At 41.7% G+C, this 19,499-nt stretch overlaps 1 protein-coding gene across 5 annotated transcripts in view; it reads left to right on the top strand.

Moving 5' to 3' along the window:
• St7 (suppression of tumorigenicity 7) overlaps positions 1-19,499 on the top strand; it is a 243,136-nt gene that overhangs the window by 195,970 nt on the left and 27,667 nt on the right. For all 5 annotated transcript variants that reach the window (XM_052173273.1, XM_052173272.1, XM_052173274.1 and 2 more), the window contains 2 exons: positions 7,220-7,292; positions 8,767-8,869. In XM_052173273.1, coding sequence (XP_052029233.1) covers positions 7,220-7,292; positions 8,767-8,869 — 176 coding nt within the window. The remainder of the gene's footprint in view (positions 1-7,219; positions 7,293-8,766; positions 8,870-19,499) is intronic.

Genomic DNA, 19,499 nt, shown 5'->3' on the forward strand with positions numbered 1-19,499 from the left:
AAGAAAGAAACATTAGACATAAAAATGCCCCTTGAATTTAAAAGAAGCAATAGTGAAAAGCCAAAGCCACAGGCTTTTTAATTTAGGGGAAAGATAAATATGGACTCATAAATGGAAATTCATTGAACATAGCTGACCTGATGTTGATGGATTTAGCATAGGGTACATGAAAAAAAAGTTTTTAACAGCAAAATATTTTAGAAATTATGGGTGACTCTGATGAAATTATAGTTACTCCCAATGGAAATGCAAGGGAAATACAAACGATTAAAGCATATAAAAAGGTCAGAATGGCAGGGCTGCAGGCATGACTCAGAGAATAAGAGTCCTTGCTTTTAAAACATAAGACCTTGCATTTGGATTCCATGTAAAAAGCCAGACAGTGATATAGAGGGCTAGACAGAAAGATCAATGTCACTTGATGGCCTCTGAATCTCCAGATTTAATAAGAGATCAAATCTCAAAGGAATTTATAAAACAGTATTCACAGTGTCTTCCTTTTGGCCCTTGTGGATGCCCACTGCACATATATATACATCATGCACACATAACACACACACACACACGCACACATAACACACACACACACACAGACTCACACACAGAAAAAGGAAAAGAATGAAAATATCAAATGACAAATAACTGTGTTACCAGTGTGTTGGTATTTCGGGTAGTAATGAACTAAGGGAAGAAAAAGTCTGGATATTTGAATGTTTAAAGTTATGGTCTATCTAAAACAGCGAATAAAGTATAAGATAATATGAAAGGGGAAATAAAATGAGATATCACATCTGGTGGTTTGGGGATAGTGACAAAGACACGTGCTACAATACTGATTTTACCAGCATTTTATTGGTAACTCTCCAGAGTTTCTCTTAGGCAGCCTGCCTGTCTGCTGCCTGCCTGCTGCCTGCCTGCCTGCCTGCCTGCCGCCTGCCTGCCTGCCTGCTGCCTGCCTGCCTGCCTTGCCGCTCTGCTCCTGCTCCTCTCTTCCTTCCCAGTACTTATCTCTCTTAGTTGGGTCTTAACTGTTTAGTTCAGCCTTGTCTCGACCTTGAGGTCCACTGCCTCTGCTTCCCATAGTGATGTGTCTGCCTGTCTGGATCTACATTTTATTTTACATTTTAAAAAGAAATGGTGGAAGAGCCATAGAAGCACTAGGCTGTTAGCTATGCCTTTGCCTTTATTTCATGTCAGTACTGTTTAGAGAAGAAAGTATTGCATAAGATGTTAGTAGGAAATCACAACTGCTTGCTCTATTTTTGATGCTCTATAATACTTGTTGGTCCTTTCCTAAGAAGTACAGCAAATAAATAAATTCTAGTAAAATTCTAGAAATCATAATTACGTGTTTTATGAGCATTTAGCAGAGATAGAGGTGACTGAAATTCCAGGATGTATACACTGGAGAATTTGTAGCAAATAAACACAGATGAGATAGTGGCTGTGAAAATATTTATAGTATATACAATAGTTTTAAAATGTTTATCTTATTAGTATAAGTGGCCAGTTTCTTTCATGTTTCTAAATTGGAGGGATGCCATAGACCTGATTATATCTTGAAATAAAACATTTGCTAATGTTTTAAATGTTATTATAGTTAACATGGAGCAACATTTTATATATATATATATATATATATATATATATATATATATATATATATATATATATATATATATATATATATATATGTAAAATCACTGTAGTCAGTTGCAAATAATTATGATCTCTAGAAGCATGATCCCAGGTTTCCTTCTTGCTATTTCCATTGTCAATTTTTGTTGTCGTTGTTGTTGATATTTTTTGTCAAGATTTTTCTGTGTAGCCAGAATGACCTGAAACTCACAATCCTTCTACCTCAGCCTCCAAAGTGCATCATAGGCATGCATCCTATACCCCTCTGCCAATATTTTAAATTAGAAACAAGATGGTATAGTTACAGATCATGTAAGATGATTTATATTTATTCCAGCTGTGATATTGGCATTATTTCTTCATTCCATTTTAAAACAACAACAACTAATAATAATAATAACCATGTTGCTCTGAGGATGATACAATGCCAAGGCTTTCTCCTTAGCAAACTCTCAGTCACTGTCTGCAGTAACTTTGTTGGGGGTAGTGATGTTGAGAGAAAGGTGCACTTATGAAATGCATGGATGGAGTAAAGCTTCGGCTGGCAGCTTGAATCAGAAAGATGACTAAGAAGCTGGATTGCCATGGGAAACGAAGTGAGAGAACCACTACAGAACTAGTAAGATCGAGAATAGAGTGGAGTCACATGTGAAATCCTGCCTGGGTGGTTTCAAACTTTCAGAACATTTTCATGGCCTCCGTGGAAGAGGGAAGAAAATAAAATTTTGGCTGAAATCAATTTGAAGACTTCTTGGGGGATTTCTTTGGTTGACCACACCATTGTTGGAACACATAAGATCTCAGGTGCTCAGTGGTAGGCCTGGCTGGTGTTCAAGGGAATGCTAGTGGTGGGGGCTCCTGGAGCAGCCCCGTCCCTAGAGCTCCTCGGGGCAGGTGCAGGGCACTGTGAGGCTTGCTGCTGTTCCCAAGTCTCACTTTAAACCACACATTGCCCAGGAACCCAGCTGGGTGAAAGCTTCTGCAGGTTCTGTCATTTCAGACATTAGAGACTTTCACCCTGGGAAACGGGTAGAAAAGAGACATTCTAACTACTTTAATGTTTGTAGGACTGACTTGGGAAATAATTTGATCCCATCTTGTTATAGAAAGCAAATGGATTTTAGGTTCTTAAAGAGAACCTAAACTTTCTCTAAAGTGAAGACTGTGGCAAGTGATTGAAGGTTAATAAGAATGTGAGGGAGATCATACTGGTAAGAGAAGTATCCTCATCTCAGTTTTAATTGTAGTATCACACCACCCCTGTGTGTGTGTGTGTGTGTGTGTGTGTGTGTGTGTGTTTGTGTGTGTGTGTGTGTTTAGATTGAGTCAAGTCCTGGTGCATGTTAACTGTATGATCTACCACTGAATTATACCCCAACCCAAATTCCAATTTTTAAGAGGGTTTTATGGTAATTGTTGCTTAATGTCTCTTATAAAAGGAAGAAAAAGGCAGATCTCACATATTAACATACATGGGGAAAATGTCTCCCTTTTCAGAAAAGTACTTCTAGAAACACAAGTGTTGGTTTTAACAAACGTAAGTGATTATTGAGGTATAAATTACACAGTCATATGCATAGTTATAGATAGTGGGGAATGGCCTTTTACTTAGATATATGCCTGTGTGATCATCTAGGGTGAAACGTACACGTTGTAGCACCATTCAGTGAAGTTAACTGTCCACCCTTTATCTCAGCCATTCTGTTTTCAGTCACACCACCAAGAGAAAGGAGTATTTTTAAAGTGTACCTAAGTACAGTCCCAGCGTCCTTCATTAGAGTAGGCTAAAGCTGGAAAACCATCCAAATGTCTGGGAATAAGAGAATAAGTGTGTAGTGTCTACACGCAATGAGGAGTACTCAGCCAGGAAAATATGAGAATTCTGTACTACTGCATGGATAGACTTCAGAAATGCCGTGGGCTTCCCTCTGTGTGGCATTCAAGACTGTGTCTTTTAATGAAAGACTTTGGTAACAGTTTAATTTCACATATTAACATCCGTGGGGAAATGACTTCCCCTTTCGGAAAAGGACTTACAGAAACACACGTTGGAGAAAAATTAAAATACCAGCTATTCATACTAGCTTATGAGGGATGGCTTTTTTATAGGAAGTAATGGGGTGGATTGTGTGGGTATTTTTTTTTGCTTACCCTTTCCTTTCATTTTAGTTTTCAATTATAATACCACAGTGTGTGTGTGTGTGTGTGTGTGTGTTAGATTGAGCCCATAGCCTCGTGTATTCTAACTATACGATACCACTGAATTATACTCCAACCCAAATTCTAATTCCTAAGAGGATTTTACAGTAATTATTGCTTAATTCCTCTTTTAAAAGGCAGAAAGCCACTGTAGAATTAGTCATCACAAAGCGAACTAAATATTCTACATACAATTACGGTTTAGTCTCTTTCAAAGAATGAAAGTTCCTGGCAGTATGAGCAAGCAGATAACTTGTTACTCTCTGCTCACGGCTTCTGATATTAACATTTTCTGTGACAAATTTCACAGTCAGCTTATCTTGTCATTTTATCCTTTTCCATAATGACACAGCATGAAACCAGGGCAAGCCCAAGTCCAGGAAACAGACTTGTCACCACCCTGTGCAGGAAGGACATGGTGGGAACAAACAAAGGGCCAGTGAGGATTCTCTGTGCCGAGGAACAGGTCTTTATCTTGGTGGGGTGGTGGTGTTACATGCATCTCGATACTACAGGAGCGTACTTAAATATATGTAAGATGGTGAGATGGGCAAAGCCAAAGTTTATTCAAATCACTGCAGCAATGTCAGCTACAGTTATTTTTGTTGTTGTTGTTGTTGTTCTTGGTACTATGGTTATGTGAAATCTGACCGTTTAGGGAAATTCAGAAATCTTTGTACTGTTTTCACATTTTTCTGTACTCCTAAAGTTAGCAAAAATCACTTTGAAAAGCATAATAGGCAGCAGCTATCAAGTTGGAGTTTTAGAGGGGTCAGGAATCAGAGCAGTGTATAGAATGCAAGAGGCCTATAAGAAATTAAATTTGCTTCTTTTAGTTTCTCAAAATGAGCCCAAAATATCAGCATCTGCCTATTATTTGGATATTATTAGTGAAAATATGTTAATGAGATGATATCCTACAGCAGGCACAATGCAAAAGGTACATTCCAGCTTTGGAGCTTGAGTACCATGCATCTGCTAGAGATGCAGGCTGACAGTGCTTGATGCTGTTGTCTGTCTGCCTGCCGGCCTGTCTGTCTGCCTGTCTGTCTGTCTGTCATGTTTGGTTCCACCGGTGTATTTGCTGATGAACCTGCCTCACATATTTTTGAACTACAGAATCCTCCCACTATCAGTGTTATTCAACCTTTAAAATTTTGGTATTTACCTAGCAAGCTATGGAAAGAGAGAAAAGCAGTGAGAGTTCAGCCCATCATCCACAGTGATGGCAAAACCCTGTAGAAGTTGTTTAGATATTTTCTACTCTTCATTATCTTCATGTTAAATACTTCTAAAATTAGTAATGCATACTAGATCAAGATTCAAGGTCATCCTTAGCTACTTAATGATTTTGAGGCCAGCCTAGGATACATGAGACCCTATCTTGGAACAAACAAATGGACAAACAAATAATTGTCTATATGGTATGGGAGGTGTGATATTGGTGATGGTGATGAAGTCTTGCTTGAATATAGTTTCTGAGATCTAGTCTACAAAGTTCCCTGTCTCTTTCAGTTCTGTGTTGTTCTTGTTCCTAGCAATGACCTAAGAAAGGTTAAGGTTTATGGGACATATGGGGAGGGGAGATCTGAGAAAGGGGAAATCATTTGGAATGTAAACAAAGAATATAGAAAATAAAAATATTAAAAAAAAAGAAAGGTTAGATCTGCTTCTCCTACAACAGAAGCCAATTAGTCTAAAGACAAGCCTGCAACACAGAAGAACCTTATGGTAGTGCGCTAGATGGTGGGAGCAGGTGGGGGCCATCTTGTTGGACAGAGCCATCTACCTGGAGGCTCATGGAGGGTTGGTTAATATGGAAATGGCTGAGTCTGACTCCACCAGTGTATTTGCTGATGAACCTGCTTCACACATTTTGAACTACAGAATTCCTCTATCACTGTTGTCAACTTTTAAAATTTTGTACACACCTTCTCAGAGTCTCTTAGTTAGGGATTCCATTGCTGTGAAGAGACACTATGACCAAGGCAACTCATACAAAGGTAAACATCTAATTGGAGCAGGTTTACACTTTCAGAGGTTCAGTCCATTATCATCATGGCAGGAAGCAGAAACAGTTTCCTTTCAAGGAATGATTTTCTACTGCTGCCACTGGCCAATTGCGAGCTTCCTTTACAGTTTTCCTATAGGGTTGTCCCTTCAAAAGTTGCAAGCAGTTTGTGAAGAGATTTATAGGGCATTCCACACATTAAGTGTGAATTTCGAGGCATGTGGGGGGAAAGCATAGTCGTAATTGCCTTTAGTGACCAAGCTTTCTCTCCAGCCCTAGTTTATTTTGAATTAAGAAAAGATTTTGGGACTGGCAGCATGACTCACTGGGTAAGGGTACCTGTTGCCAAGCTGGACTATTGGAGTTTGATTCCCAGAGCCTACATGGTTCAAGAAGAGAAAATGAACACTTGCAAGCTGTCCACTGACCTCCGTACCTGCCCTTCCAAATAAAAGTTACTTTTTACAAAGAAATTATTTCCTTGTCAGAGTAAAATTTTGGGTAACAAATGCTAAAGAAATACCAAATGCCCTATTTTTTTTTTTTAAAAAAAAGAATGGAATTCCAATTTAAATGATGTACCGCCCACAGAGACCACACCCTTCAGTCCCTTGGCAATTAGTTGTGTTCTATACTAGTGTTTGTTTGTAAACTGATTATCTGTATCTCACCACTGCCCCAACCTTCCACCTGGAATTTTCTAGAAACTTTATAAAATTGTCTTTCTGGGTAACAAGTTAAGCCTTAATATGAAAGGAGACTGATCGTGAATTTGAATGAGAAAACTTGGACACTTTTCAAAACAATCTCTCCGTGAACCCTTACCGTTTACACTTATCAGGAAGACCTGCTTCTCCATCACCTTGACTTTCACGGTTGTGAAAAGGACTGTGCTTGAATTTCTGAATTTTAAGGTGAAGGAATCTTATCTTAACTAACTATTAGAGAATACCTCATTTAGCTCTGTTCAGATTAATTTTTGCTGGCATTAATATTTCATGTAATTCATGAGTAATTTTTATAGCTGACAAAAGGTCTCAGTTACATCTATATCACAGGTGTTTATGCAACAACTAAATTTATGTATTTATATATATAAATATTCTCCACTTAAATTCAAGGTGTAAAATGCATATTTTAAAATAGAAGATGATTTCTGAAGATTGGGCCAGGTGAATTTTAAATATGAATTACTGACAAAATAACAAATAGCATTTTTGCCACTATAAGAAAGAGCTAGGGTTCTTATGTAATAGTTTAAATGCTCTTCCTTTCCCCTGTCTTGGACTTACAGGAGTTGGTCTTGTGTTTTTAGAGTATCATTCCCGTGGCTGTAGATTTACCAGGGTTCTTACTTTCTTTCCCCAACAGATATAAGCTTACCAAAGTCGGCGACAATATGCTACACAGCGGCCCTGCTCAAAGCAAGAGCTGTCTCTGACAAGTAAGTGAGCAGTCACTTGTGTGCTCCCAGTGCTGGCCAGATGTAAAGAGACCTGCTGTTGCCTCTGAGGGTTTTCTCCAGAAGCTTCCCAAGGTCCTTTTGACCCTGCTTAAAAGCATGCATTTCCCCAAATCTGCTGACCTTTTATTTCACTACTAGAAGGAGGAAGCGTCTGGTCTGTCCCTACTTACTGTAAGAGTGTGTGGGTTCCTAACATGGATTTACATTACATTGCATTCCTCTGGGCTGACATTTTTTCCTTACTTTTTAAGTAATCTTTTTTGTCAGACAGTAAAACTAAAAAGACTGCTTGGTATTTATATAAAAAATTCTGTTCCTCGTGTGTGTGTGTGTGTGTGTGTGTGTGTGTGCGCGCGCGCGCGTGGGTGTGTGTAATCTTCTATTTTGCTGTCTGGTACTGGGCCCTTCAGTGCAGTGGGGATGGCCCTCTCCTATTCTTTGCCTCACTCCGGGTCTGTTTACTTTGAAATGCCACCTCATGGGACATTTGCCCATTTTATTCAGGCAGGTGACTATGGCACATAAACATTTCACAAGTATCCAAGGGATGACCGACTGGGCAGGTTAAAGAGAACAGAAGGATTCATTGTTTTTGAGTTCATAAATACATTGCCCTGAGCCAATCCACCCCCTTTGCAGCATCTGAGGCAGAGAGCAGGTAGCAGCCTCTGCAGAGTCAGGCAGGTTTGCTGTTCAGTGTGTGTGCACTTCAAAACTGGAGTAATTTTCTGTCATTCTTTTTTATCCTGTAGATCGCCAGTACCTACTGCAACATCTTTTCTCCCTACACAGCGACTCCAGCTTGGGAGGGCAGGGCCAGGGTTGCCACAGCTTCCCCTGTGGTGTCTGCCTGCCAAGCACAGCTCTGGAGTTAGCCCTGGGTGTGAGGTGAGAAAGAGATTGCATGGTCTGGTCTTTTTTTTCCGTCCCCCTGGGCAGGTGTCTTGCCCGCAGTTGGGGCATGCACACTCCCCTCCGGCACAGCCCACACAGGCTTGCCTGCTGCTGAGGCTGCGGCCACTCGGCCTCCACGGCAGCACTGACATTGGGTTGGGAGCCTCCCTTAAAATTCTCCCCAGTTCTGTTTTGAACCAAGTGTGTTCTTCTGTAACCTAGGATTCTCTTTTTCCAAGCTGTCTGCCCTTGTCAGTCCTCCCTCTGCTCCCACCTAAGCAGGGACCTTGCAGAAAACTCAGATTAGCTATTTAGACAGTGAGTTGACAGATGACTATAATTCCTGCCTCCATTCAATGTAAGCACGCTTTCTGCTTCTGCTGGGGTTTTTGTTTGCCTCGGTGGCAGGGGTAACTCCAAGGTCCCCTGGTGAGGAAGGTTGGAGAGCTTGTGCCAGTGGCTCACTGTGCTCTTAAGGGCCCTTCCTGTGTACTTGCTCCCTGGGTAGCTGCCCAAGCAGTGGTCCCAACTGCATGATGTTTGTCTTTCTGCTTTTCAGATTCTCTCCAGAGGCTGCATCTCGGCGGGGGCTGAGCACAGCAGAGATGAATGCAGTAGAAGCCATTCACAGAGCTGTGGAATTTAATCCGCACGTGCCAAAAGTGAGTCTTGGGTTCCCCTAGGAGCTCATTATGATGGAAGAGAAAGCATTTGTTAACCACAATGCCCTGTCCCCAGGATCCCCAGTTATAAAACAATGGATTGCAACTAGCAAAAGCCCGGACCTGTGCAGTCTATAGGCATTTATAACCTCCTTTTTGAGGAGGAAAAAAACCTTCACTGGAGGGGGCTGGTTTTCAGAGTAAATGTAATAAAATAAATCCCTCGATGTTGTTTGGGCAACGAGGTTCAGAAAGTGTAAAACTAGCTGAAGTGGAGATTCTGAGAGTTTGATAGGAATTTTACATCAGTTTTAGTCTGGTCTGAGGCAAATTCTGGAAATAAACCTTATGCACAAAACTCAGTGAAAACACTAACTACTGTGACAATCCATGTCTCTACAGATGAATGTAGGTTATCAATACTGGCTAGGAGAAACCCCAGAGTATGCAATGTTTTGATTTGTGAGCACAGCTTTACGAGTCACATATACATAGTGGAAGGATTGGTCTTCGTTGTTCAAACTCCATGGGCTAGAGTCGGTAAATGCTCCACAGTTTTCACATGTTCCTTCTGAAGTTGATTTTAACGGAATCAAATCAAGACAAAAGATATTTCTGGAATGTTTTATTCATGAGCTGAATGTATATTTATGGCTTCCCTGAATTATCTGCTCTGTGGTAGGTATTTAGCTGTGGGTCCATTTCAGTCTGTTGATATTAAGCACATTTAGCCTCTAAGAAATTAATCCTGCAGCTCACATCTGATGTTACATGGCAGGAAGCATTGGGAAAAGACCTGATGAAGACCTCCTGGTGCAAATGACAAAGAAACCCTGCTTGCTTGCTTGCGTTGTTGCAGTGTTAGAGCAAGAGGATGGAGAGGGGAGAGACAGAGAGATGTGCATGGGGTTACCCACTTTAATTTACATTGTTGATATAGAAAATGGTAGAACTAACTGATCTAATATCATTCCTGAGGTTTTACTTAAGTCTAGGTTATGTTTCTGTTTAATGGGAAATTGAAGAATGGACCAGAGTGGCATTTTTGCATAAGGATGTATTTAACCACTCCAAAGCTAGTGGCTAATCAGCAAAATATTTACAGAGGCTTAGGGGTTATGTGTAGGATGCTATAAGCATGAATCTTTATACAGTATTTTGAGGCTAAGCCAAAATGTTGATTGAACTCTGATTAAAATGTAAAACTAGTCATAAAAGTTGTTCTCAATTATAGGAAACTGAACTCACCTATTAATATTTATTGGATACTCCCTCAAACTACAGAACTATTCTGTCAGCATAAGTAGTGCTCATTTGTAGGAACTGTTGGGTTCTGAAGTGAAAGCTTCAGGGTTAAAGTTCTGGCTGTCATTTACCAGACACAGAACCCTGGGATCAGGTGCCTCTGAACTCACCTTCCAAATGAAGATAAAAATATAAACCTTGCCTGTCTTTTGGGGTAAGAATTAAATGAAATAAAATATTTAATAATTTTTACAAAACACTTGTCTTAGTTTCTAGTACTGTGAAGAAACACTGTGATCACGGTACTATGAAAGAAAACATTTAATTAGAGCTTACACTTTCAGAGGATAAGTCCGGTTATCATGACTGGGACAGCCAGGATATTATCAGTTAGTGGCGTACAGGCAGGCTCAGGGGTAGTAGCTGAGAGATACATAGGTGGGCTGGGGTGGGGCTGGGGTGGGGGTGTAGAGCACTGTAGATATGGGCTTTTGAAACCTCAAGCCCACCCCAGTGATAAGTGACACACTTCCTCCAACAAGGCCACACATACTCCAAGAAAGCTAAACCTCCTAATCCTTTTAATACTATCAAAGAGTTCCACTCCCTGGTGACTAAGACTCAAATATATGAGGCTGTGGATGCCATTGTAACTCCAACTGCCATAGCATTTGAACACCACATATTTACAAATGCTTAAAGTAATTAATATTAGCTTATTAGGGACCCCTCCCTCAAGCCTGGGAGACAGGTCCCAATTTTTCCACTTACCCTAATAAGAGCCCTATAATTCAGGTAGAAAATCTGTACAGTTCTAGGTTATCTATTTTGAATGTGTTGTCATTTAATTCTGTGATAATAGGCTGAAATGGTTAATTAAGCTCCTGAAAAATAATGAAAGCTTCTAGAAAGTAGCTCAAAAGTGCTGTAGAAGAATTTGACAGTAAGTTGATACTCCTGCCAATTATAATTATTCTAAAAGTAGAAGTGCCCCAAATGTTGCTTTAATCGGTACATGATAATTGCATATATCTATGAAATAGAATGTGGCATTTTGATATTTGTACACAGTGCATAATGATGACATGAGAGATTGTCCTATTACTTCAGAAATTCAGAATTTCTTGGGGAGGATTTCAATTATTTAACCACACTTAATTTCCTAATCATAAGAACAGAGAAGAGAGTAGTATATTATGCTTTTAATCTCTACATGGACAGGATTTACTGAGTTTGATTAAAAGTTTCAGTCTATCATGGTAGGGAGAGCATGAAATTCAGGAAAAAGACACAGACAGGGAAGAAAGGAAGCGACGGCGGGGAGAGAGGGAAAGGGTGAGAGGTGGAAAGGAAAGCCTGTGTAGTGTAGCCTTCTCTTTGCTCTTCTTCCTCTTGTCCTGTAGCCTATGGAAAGGTGTTACCATTTTCCCTGAAACTACCCTTGAAGACACACTGAAACCGTGTCCAGTCTCCTAGGCACGTCTCCCGTAAGGTTAACTAGCAAGATGAACCATTATAAGTTTAACCCCATACTGACACCCAAACATATCTCTTAGTGGTCGGTCACGTTTGGTTCCTCAAGGCTCATGTCCGTCTTTTTCTTTTAACCGTGTGTGTGTGTGTGTGTGTGTGTGTGTGTGTGTGTGTGTGTGTGAGTCCGTGTTCATCTGTGTGAGTGCGTGTGTATGTGAGTGCACATTTGTGTGGGAGCTAAAGGGCAATCTCCATAGTCATCCTGGGGACCTTCACCTTGGCTTGTTGCTTTTTGGGTTTTGAGCTAGAGTCTCAGTGGCCTGAGGCTTGTCAGGTATGCTAAACTGGCTAGCCAGTGAGCCCTGGCCCCGCCTGCTTCTCCTTCTCCAGCATTGGAAATGACAGTGCAGGAGGCCACACTCAGCATTTTGGTTGCTGGGGTTCTGGGGATCAAACTTTGTTCTACTTGCTTGTAAGGTAACTCTTTACTAACTGAGCTAATACCCCAACACCCACGTCCTATTTATAATATAGAACTCAGTCTGTTTCCAATAGTCCTAATAGTCTAGCCTTGTTGAAAAGCTCAACTGAGACTCAACACAAACATTTTCCCTTAAAATCCTTTAAAATAAAATTTTAAAAATTAAGTAACACTCTCAGTGGCTCAGAGTAAGCATTCCTATTTCGAGATGTCCAAATAAGAAAACACAGATGAGGAATGGGACCAGTGCAAGATTAGAACCTAGGTAAATATTTAATATTGAAACTCCAAGTTTAGTATCTGAATCTCATGGTAGCATGAACTGAATTCCCAAGGGCTTGGCAGTCCAACCACTACTACCTTTCTGGCTGTAGGCCCAAGGCCTCCTTCTTAGACTGGCTCTGCTCCCGGCCTGAGGATTTCCTTTACAGATGTACTTAGTTCCTAGAATCTAACTTCCAAAGGTGTCCTCTCCATTTGACCTCTGGCTTTATTGCCACAGCGTCACTGTCACTCTTCACCCTTTGGAGGCCACCTGAAGAGAAGCTGACCCTGCCACTTACCTGACCTCCCAGGCCTTTCTTAGAACTGACTAGAGAAGCTTCCATGATCTATAATGAGTACATCCTGCATATCTGCAAAATTAGCACAGTGTGGCTGAGTCCACAGTGTCTTCAGTAGAAGCTCTCTAGGACTGCAGATGCAGCAACTCAAGCGCCTCGATGACTGAAACGAGACAGCTCTCCCCTTAGTGGCTCTGTGCATGGGGAGAGGACTTCTCAAAGACACATTTTCCAGATGAGTTCAAACTTTTATAGCTTTAAAGCTGTGATAAATGGGGTCTATATAATTTCTAAGATTCCCTCAAAGTACCCTTCTTATTGTCCTTATTCTAGGTATTTAGTTTCTTTATAGTGATCCTGCTGTACTTTCTTTGGCCTTGGAACTATACATGATTCTTTTATGGGTAAGCTACAAGCAGTTCTAAAGCTTTCCACTGTACTGGTTCTTTCTTTCTTTCCTTCTTTCTTTCTTTCTTTCTTTCTTTCTTTCTTTCTTTCTTTCTTTCTTTCTTTCTTTCTTTCTTTCTTTCTTTCTTTCCTTCCTTCCTTCCTTCCTTCCTTCCTTCCTTCCTTCCTTCCTTCTTTCTTTCTTTCCTTCCTTCCTTCCTTCCTTCCTTCCTTCCTTCCTTCCTTCCTTCCTTCCTTCCTTCCTTCCTTTATCACAGTTCTCACTGTAAACTTGGCTAAAATCAGCTAGCAGTAACCATGTCATAACCTGGCCTTGAAATTTCTCTCACTAGATGATTAAGTCTACCACTTTTAAACTCAACTCTGCTTCATTTAGAGTATTGAAACACAAATAACAAATAATCTCTAGTCCAATTCCTGTGAGTATATAGCCTTTACTAACTACATTCCTGGGAATTCTCATCTTATGAAGCCCCACCAGAATTGCCTACTACGTTCTGCTTACAGCATTCTAGACTTTCTCTAGTTCTTCAAACGTTTCCAACTCTTTACCACAAAGCAGTTTCAAGCTCTGAACCACATTGTCAAATATCATAACAATGACCCCACTTCTCTGGTATGAATTTTCTGCATTAAAGTTATTGCCATCATGCAAAATAACCTGATAGGACAATTAAAGGGAGAGATCATTTATTTTGGCTAATAGTTTTAGTTCATCAGAGGAGGAGGAGCATAGCAGAATGAAGTAGCTTGTATCATGGCAACCCGGAGAGGGAAATGAAGAGCAGAAGTGGGAGAGCTGGGAGGTAAGAGGGTAGAGGGGGTGGGCGGCGGGAGAGGAGCCGGCAGAGGGGTGAATGCACCCCGGCTGCTTAGCTCTCTTCTCCCTTACTTTTATCTTATGGGGACCCTGCCTGTGGCATGTTGCTGCCCACATTCAGGGTAGGTCTTCTCCTCTTAGTTAACCCTGTCTCAGTGCTCTCACGGGTACACCCAGAGATGTGCTTTATGAATTGCCTAAGCGCGTCTCAACCTGGTCAAATGACAGTCAGGATTGCCATCAGAGACAGAGCACCTAGGGTCACTTGGTTTCCATCAGTTTCACCTGACTGGTGATTGTACTGTAGGGAGACTCCATCTGTTTACACTTCACAAGCTAAGGTTTCTGTTCAGAATTAATCACAAAACTTCGATACACATACTAAATAGAGGGAACTGCAGACATCTTTTATACGCACTGTATTTCCTAACACTGTAGCAAACATACCTGCACACACAGTAGTACCTTTATGAGCAAAGAATTGCATACTTCCTACAAATCCTTCAGCTCATATTATAAGATGGGTAATTGATGATCCAATAAATCACTACCAAACTCCTGACACTTTCTTCAAAATTATTTATGGTAATTAAATTTTTTAGTTACCTTTATACCAAATGAACCTTTTTCACTCATTTATTTTCTGTAATAATACTGTGAAATGTTCCATATTATTATCTCTGTTACTCAGGTGAGGGAAGTGTTTCAAAAAATTTAGTAACTTGTTCATGGTCATTCCCTGAATAAATGATAGCCTTCACTGATTCCAGATTGCCTACAGTTACATATCCTCTTCTGCTACATCCCACTGGGGCTCAGAGCCTGTCTCAGAGGATGTGAACCTTCCACTTGATAGCGAGTGCATCACCTCCCAAGACACTCAGTTCCTTCTGGACAGTTGAGAGTGTTACAAGACATTCTACTTAATCCCTCTGATGGGTTCGTTTTCATCAGACTACCTTAGTATGTACACATGGCTTAGCATAGTTACCTTTTACTTAGAGGAAGGGAAAAGGGAATAAGCACAATATATGACAACTATCTCTGTGACTGCCTCAGAGCAGGTCCGTCTAGTCTTCCAGTAAGCAAGGCATGGTGTCAGTATCCTTCTACCTGATAAAGATTAGTGTTTAGCACATGAGAATATTTCTTCAAAATTCTCTTCATGTGCAGATTAATACAATAGGCTATAAATGCTGCTTTCATTTCACCCCAGGCCCATGAAATTAATGATGATGATGATGACGACGATGATGATGATGATGATGATGATGACGATGATGATAATAGTAATAATATCAAACAATAAAACCACAGGTGCTTTTTGGGCCGCCATAAGTCAGAGAGGATCAAGCAGACAGTGCAGCAATACCTTGACAACACGTCTGACCTCAAGCTCCAGCCTTCACATCGGCACTAACTGGCTGTGGCCCTTGTTTTCCTCAGACAGGGTTTGTTTCCCAGGGATTTGGGATTAGAGCTGCTCAGTGAATCCCCTGCTTATGACTTAGTCACTCATCTGCCTCTCTAGTCTCTTTCTGGTCACAGAACCATCCCCAGCCCTCAGCATCCTAGGCCCAGCAGGTCCTGACTTCTTTGTTTATATGATGTAACTCAAATTCCTGTTTTATTAAGCAGACTGGAGGGCACTTTAACAGTCTGTAATACACACAGAGGGAGGGGGACAGAGAAAACAAACCTTACATTATTGACTACCCCAACAAAATATTCCCATTTTCTGTAAGTTCAGACCATTTTTTCAAGTCTTTATGCTGTTCCTGTGTCATTCCTAAGGGCATGAATTAGAGCAGCAGCAGTTTCCAACCTTCCTGATTTCTCTGCTGCGGTGAAACGAGCCAATTCAAACCAGATTAGATTATAATAAAGTTGATTGGGAAGCTGCTCTCAGGTAAATTCACTGGCCCCAAGGGCTGAAGCCAGGGAAGTCGCCCATAGGAGGGTGTGAAGGTAGAAAGAGAGAAAGGGTGTGTATGCAGAGAGAGAGAGAGAGAGAGAGAGAGAGAGAGAGAGAGAGAGAGAGAGAGAAGAAGAAGAAGAAGAAGAAGAAGAAGAAGAAGAAGAAGAAGATAACAACAGACCAGAATGTGTGAACTATATAGGGAGGAGCCTGTGGGGGAAGGGCAGCCCCAGCCCTGGGCTAGAAAGTTCAAGGTTGGGAGCATGCACTCTGGGAAAGATAGCAGAACCTGGAGGCCAGCCCTGCTTTCATATGTAAAATATGCACCTCAGCCCCCCCATCCAAACACTTCCTAATGCTGCAACCCTTTAATACAGTTCCTCATGTTGTGGTGTACCCCAGTCATAAAAGTATTTCATTGCTACTCCATAACTGTGATTTTGCTACTCTTGTGAATCATAATATAAATATCAGATATGCAGGATATCTGATATGTGACCCCAAAGGGGTCATGAGCCCCAGATTGAGAACTGCTTGGGTTTGAGTGTTGCTGTGATACTCAACCCAGCCGCAGAAGGTACAGAGAGAGCAGATCATCTGCTCAACCCGCAAACCTTGCTGAACCTCGCAGTCGAGCCTTGGCAGACAAGGAAGTGTGGCCGGGAGGGATCCCAAGACCTGTGTTCTCGGCTGTCCCTGCACTGTCCCTGACTGCTCTGTCTACACTTCACCACTCACAGTAGTGTAACTTCCAACAGAAGCATGGAAATGAAAACCTACACTCTCCCTCCTCCAGAAATCTGTGAGACCTCAGCTAATAAGCAAGGCCAGAGTTCTAGTTGAATGGAAAGAGTCCACTAACCCAGCATGCCAGTCAGCTTCCTGGAGTGTGCTAGGGAATGGGGAATCAGCTTAGAAAATGCAAAGACTTGCCTCGCACACACTTCCAGGGGTTTGGGTCTGTTGTTGGCTGTCTGTTGGGTCTGTGGTGCAGCACAAGTTGTAGCAGAAGTTTACAGAGGAGGAAACTACCTATCTAATAGGTGCAGGGAAATAGAGACACGTGGTCCTGGGTGTGCCAGGAGCACAAACCACCTATGCATCTAGTCTAGAGAACGTACAACAGATGTCCAAGGGCCGCCACTACCACAGGAATTCTCAAGTAACTGACCCCACCCATAGAACTGGAGGCCCCAGGCCAGCTTTGAACAGCATAGACAGCTAGCTGTGGCTAGCTCCCTGCATTGCCAAAATACTGTGGATGGAATATTCAAGAGAAATCACAAACAGCCACAGGGGGGAAAGCTTTTTGTCATAATTTTTCCTGATTTTCCAAAGCACTGAGCCATGCTCCTTCCTCTCAGGGTCCATCCTGGGGGAAGGAGACACGGGCATTCCCTTAGGGAAGGATGCGGACCACATCCTGGGGGAAGGAAACACAGAGCATTCCCTTAGGGAAGGATGCGGATGCGTACCACATCACCGAAACACAGTTTAGCCACAGGACAGCCTGATGGAAAGACTTCACCTAATTGATAACTAAGTTTTAAATCAAAGTCTGCATCTGAAGATATGAGAAAATAAAGAAAAGGATTAAGTTATGACAGAAATGTATTACCTTCAAAATTCACTATTTCTCACAAAAGTTCATCTATTGCCAATTTAAAAATTCATTTCACAGTGATTTCAAGAGTGATGTGAAGGAAAATATCTCAGTAATTTTATATGCTAATGAGGTATCTGTGCTCACTGTTAGGATGATGGGAATATTACTTCATGTATACACGAAAGCAATCCTGTCTTTGTATCTTGGTAAAACTGATTGACAGAGGATAAAATAGCTTTTTAATCCAATTTAGGAAACAATGTGTAGTGAGTTTTAGCATTTAAAGATTCTTGAAGCATGGAAGCAGAAATTCAGAATATGCTGCCAGATTGTGATATTGTATATCAATGGTATATTACAGAAATATTATTTCAATATACATTTCTTCGAGCCATATTTTGTTCCAGAGTCATTTTGCAAGAGAGTAAGGAGATATGTTGTAGAAGCCGAACCCAAAGGAAAATGAACAGAAAACAGTTTAAGAGTTGGATTTCTCAAGCATAGAAAGTCTCTAAGGAGCCCTCTCGAACAAAACATGTTGCTCCTGTCGATTCTGCTCCTCGGAAGGAAGGTCTCCCCAGCCAAGGGCTCGCCCTGGAAGGAAGGTCTCCCCCAGCCAAGGGCTCCCCACCCCCCCCCAAGGAAGGTCTCCCCCAGCCAAGGGCTCCAAAATTGCTCCGACCTCAGCCACCAGATCCTATGGCTTCTTTTTAGCCCTCATTCTGTTTTTGTTTTTGTTTTGTTTTGCTTTGTTTTGCTTTGCTTTTTCTCCTCAGCTTTGGGACCACTGGAAGACCTTCACATTTTTTTGTTAGGAATTGTTGGGCATTAAGCCAGTGCATCTTGCATGTTTTGGACCACCAAGTCACACCCAGCCTCCAGCCACTTCTTACAGCTTGTAGTAGCCCTACCCCCACACGTCTACCCCGAGTCCTAGGCACACTCCTCTGTGTCCTTTTTTACCTCTTCCTGCAGGTTGTGCTTAAAACTCTCCTGTAGAATTTCATAGGCTCCAGAGCTCAGCTCCTGACTGTGTTCCCAGACTTCTTTCCTAGACTTTAGACCTCACACCTGACTCCCACAGACCATCTGTCCAGGAAAGTTCTGCAGATTCTTTAAACTCGGCTTGTCACCTTCCTACTGCGAATGAACACACTTCTTCCCTTGGTGTTGAGATCCCAGCGGAGGACCTTACATTAGCCCGTGTTCCTAAGTGACATCGTACCCAGCCTCTCCAGCTCCTTCCCCCACTTCGTGTTCTGGGAGACACTTCAGTCCTAGTGAAGTCCCTTTGCCTCCCACTCATTTCCCCTTGGCTATGTCAAGAACTTTCTAAGATTTTCTAGCTTCTGTCTCTTCCCTGCCTGTTGTTCTGGCACATGAGCCCCATCCCCCATTTCTCTCCAAGTCCTATTCTTTATAGCTCAGTGTGGTGCCTTGGGTCATTTTAGAAGCTTTGTGTCCTCAGACTGCTCTCAGCTCTCTCTCTCTAGGTTTATTCTTCACCATAGAGTCAACATAGTTTTGTTTGTTTGTTCGTTTGCTTGTTTTACCTTTGAATATACTAGTCTGTGTCTGAAAGTGAAAAACATAGAGTAATCCCATGATAGAGGACACATTCTGAAGGATGTCTTGAATGGCATTTTCTTATTTCCCTTCCTTGGATAGTAGCAGAAAGACTAAGTTCTAATGCAAGTTCTGTCTGTGTAGCTTGTGCAGCCGTGGGTTAGCGACTGAACCTCCAAAGCCTCCAGCTTTCCCATGAGTCTCTGGGGTTATGATGTGTTGATGTGGCAGTTACTCTGATGGTAGTGTTCACACTGCACCAGAGCTTAAGTACCACCTATTCCCTTTGATGCTTCAGGGCCACTGTGTAGCCCCGCTTCTGGTCTTGGCATCCCTCCACACCCACGTTTGTAGTTCTTGCTCATCTCATCTTACTGATGTGTCACCCCATTTGTGTGAACCTCTGCAGACAGTTGTGTCTGTGTATGTGGTTGCTGCTAAGTGGGTTCTACTTTCTTTGCACAGGCATGATCTTGCTCTTTTTCCTTCTCTCCCATACAAAGGTTACAGAGGATCCAAAATCAAGGGAGAAACACGACATAGTTCACAT

The sequence above is a fragment of the Apodemus sylvaticus genome, chromosome 2 (genome assembly GCF_947179515.1).
Source record: "Apodemus sylvaticus chromosome 2, mApoSyl1.1, whole genome shotgun sequence".
Taxonomy (NCBI): Eukaryota; Metazoa; Chordata; class Mammalia; order Rodentia; family Muridae; genus Apodemus; species Apodemus sylvaticus.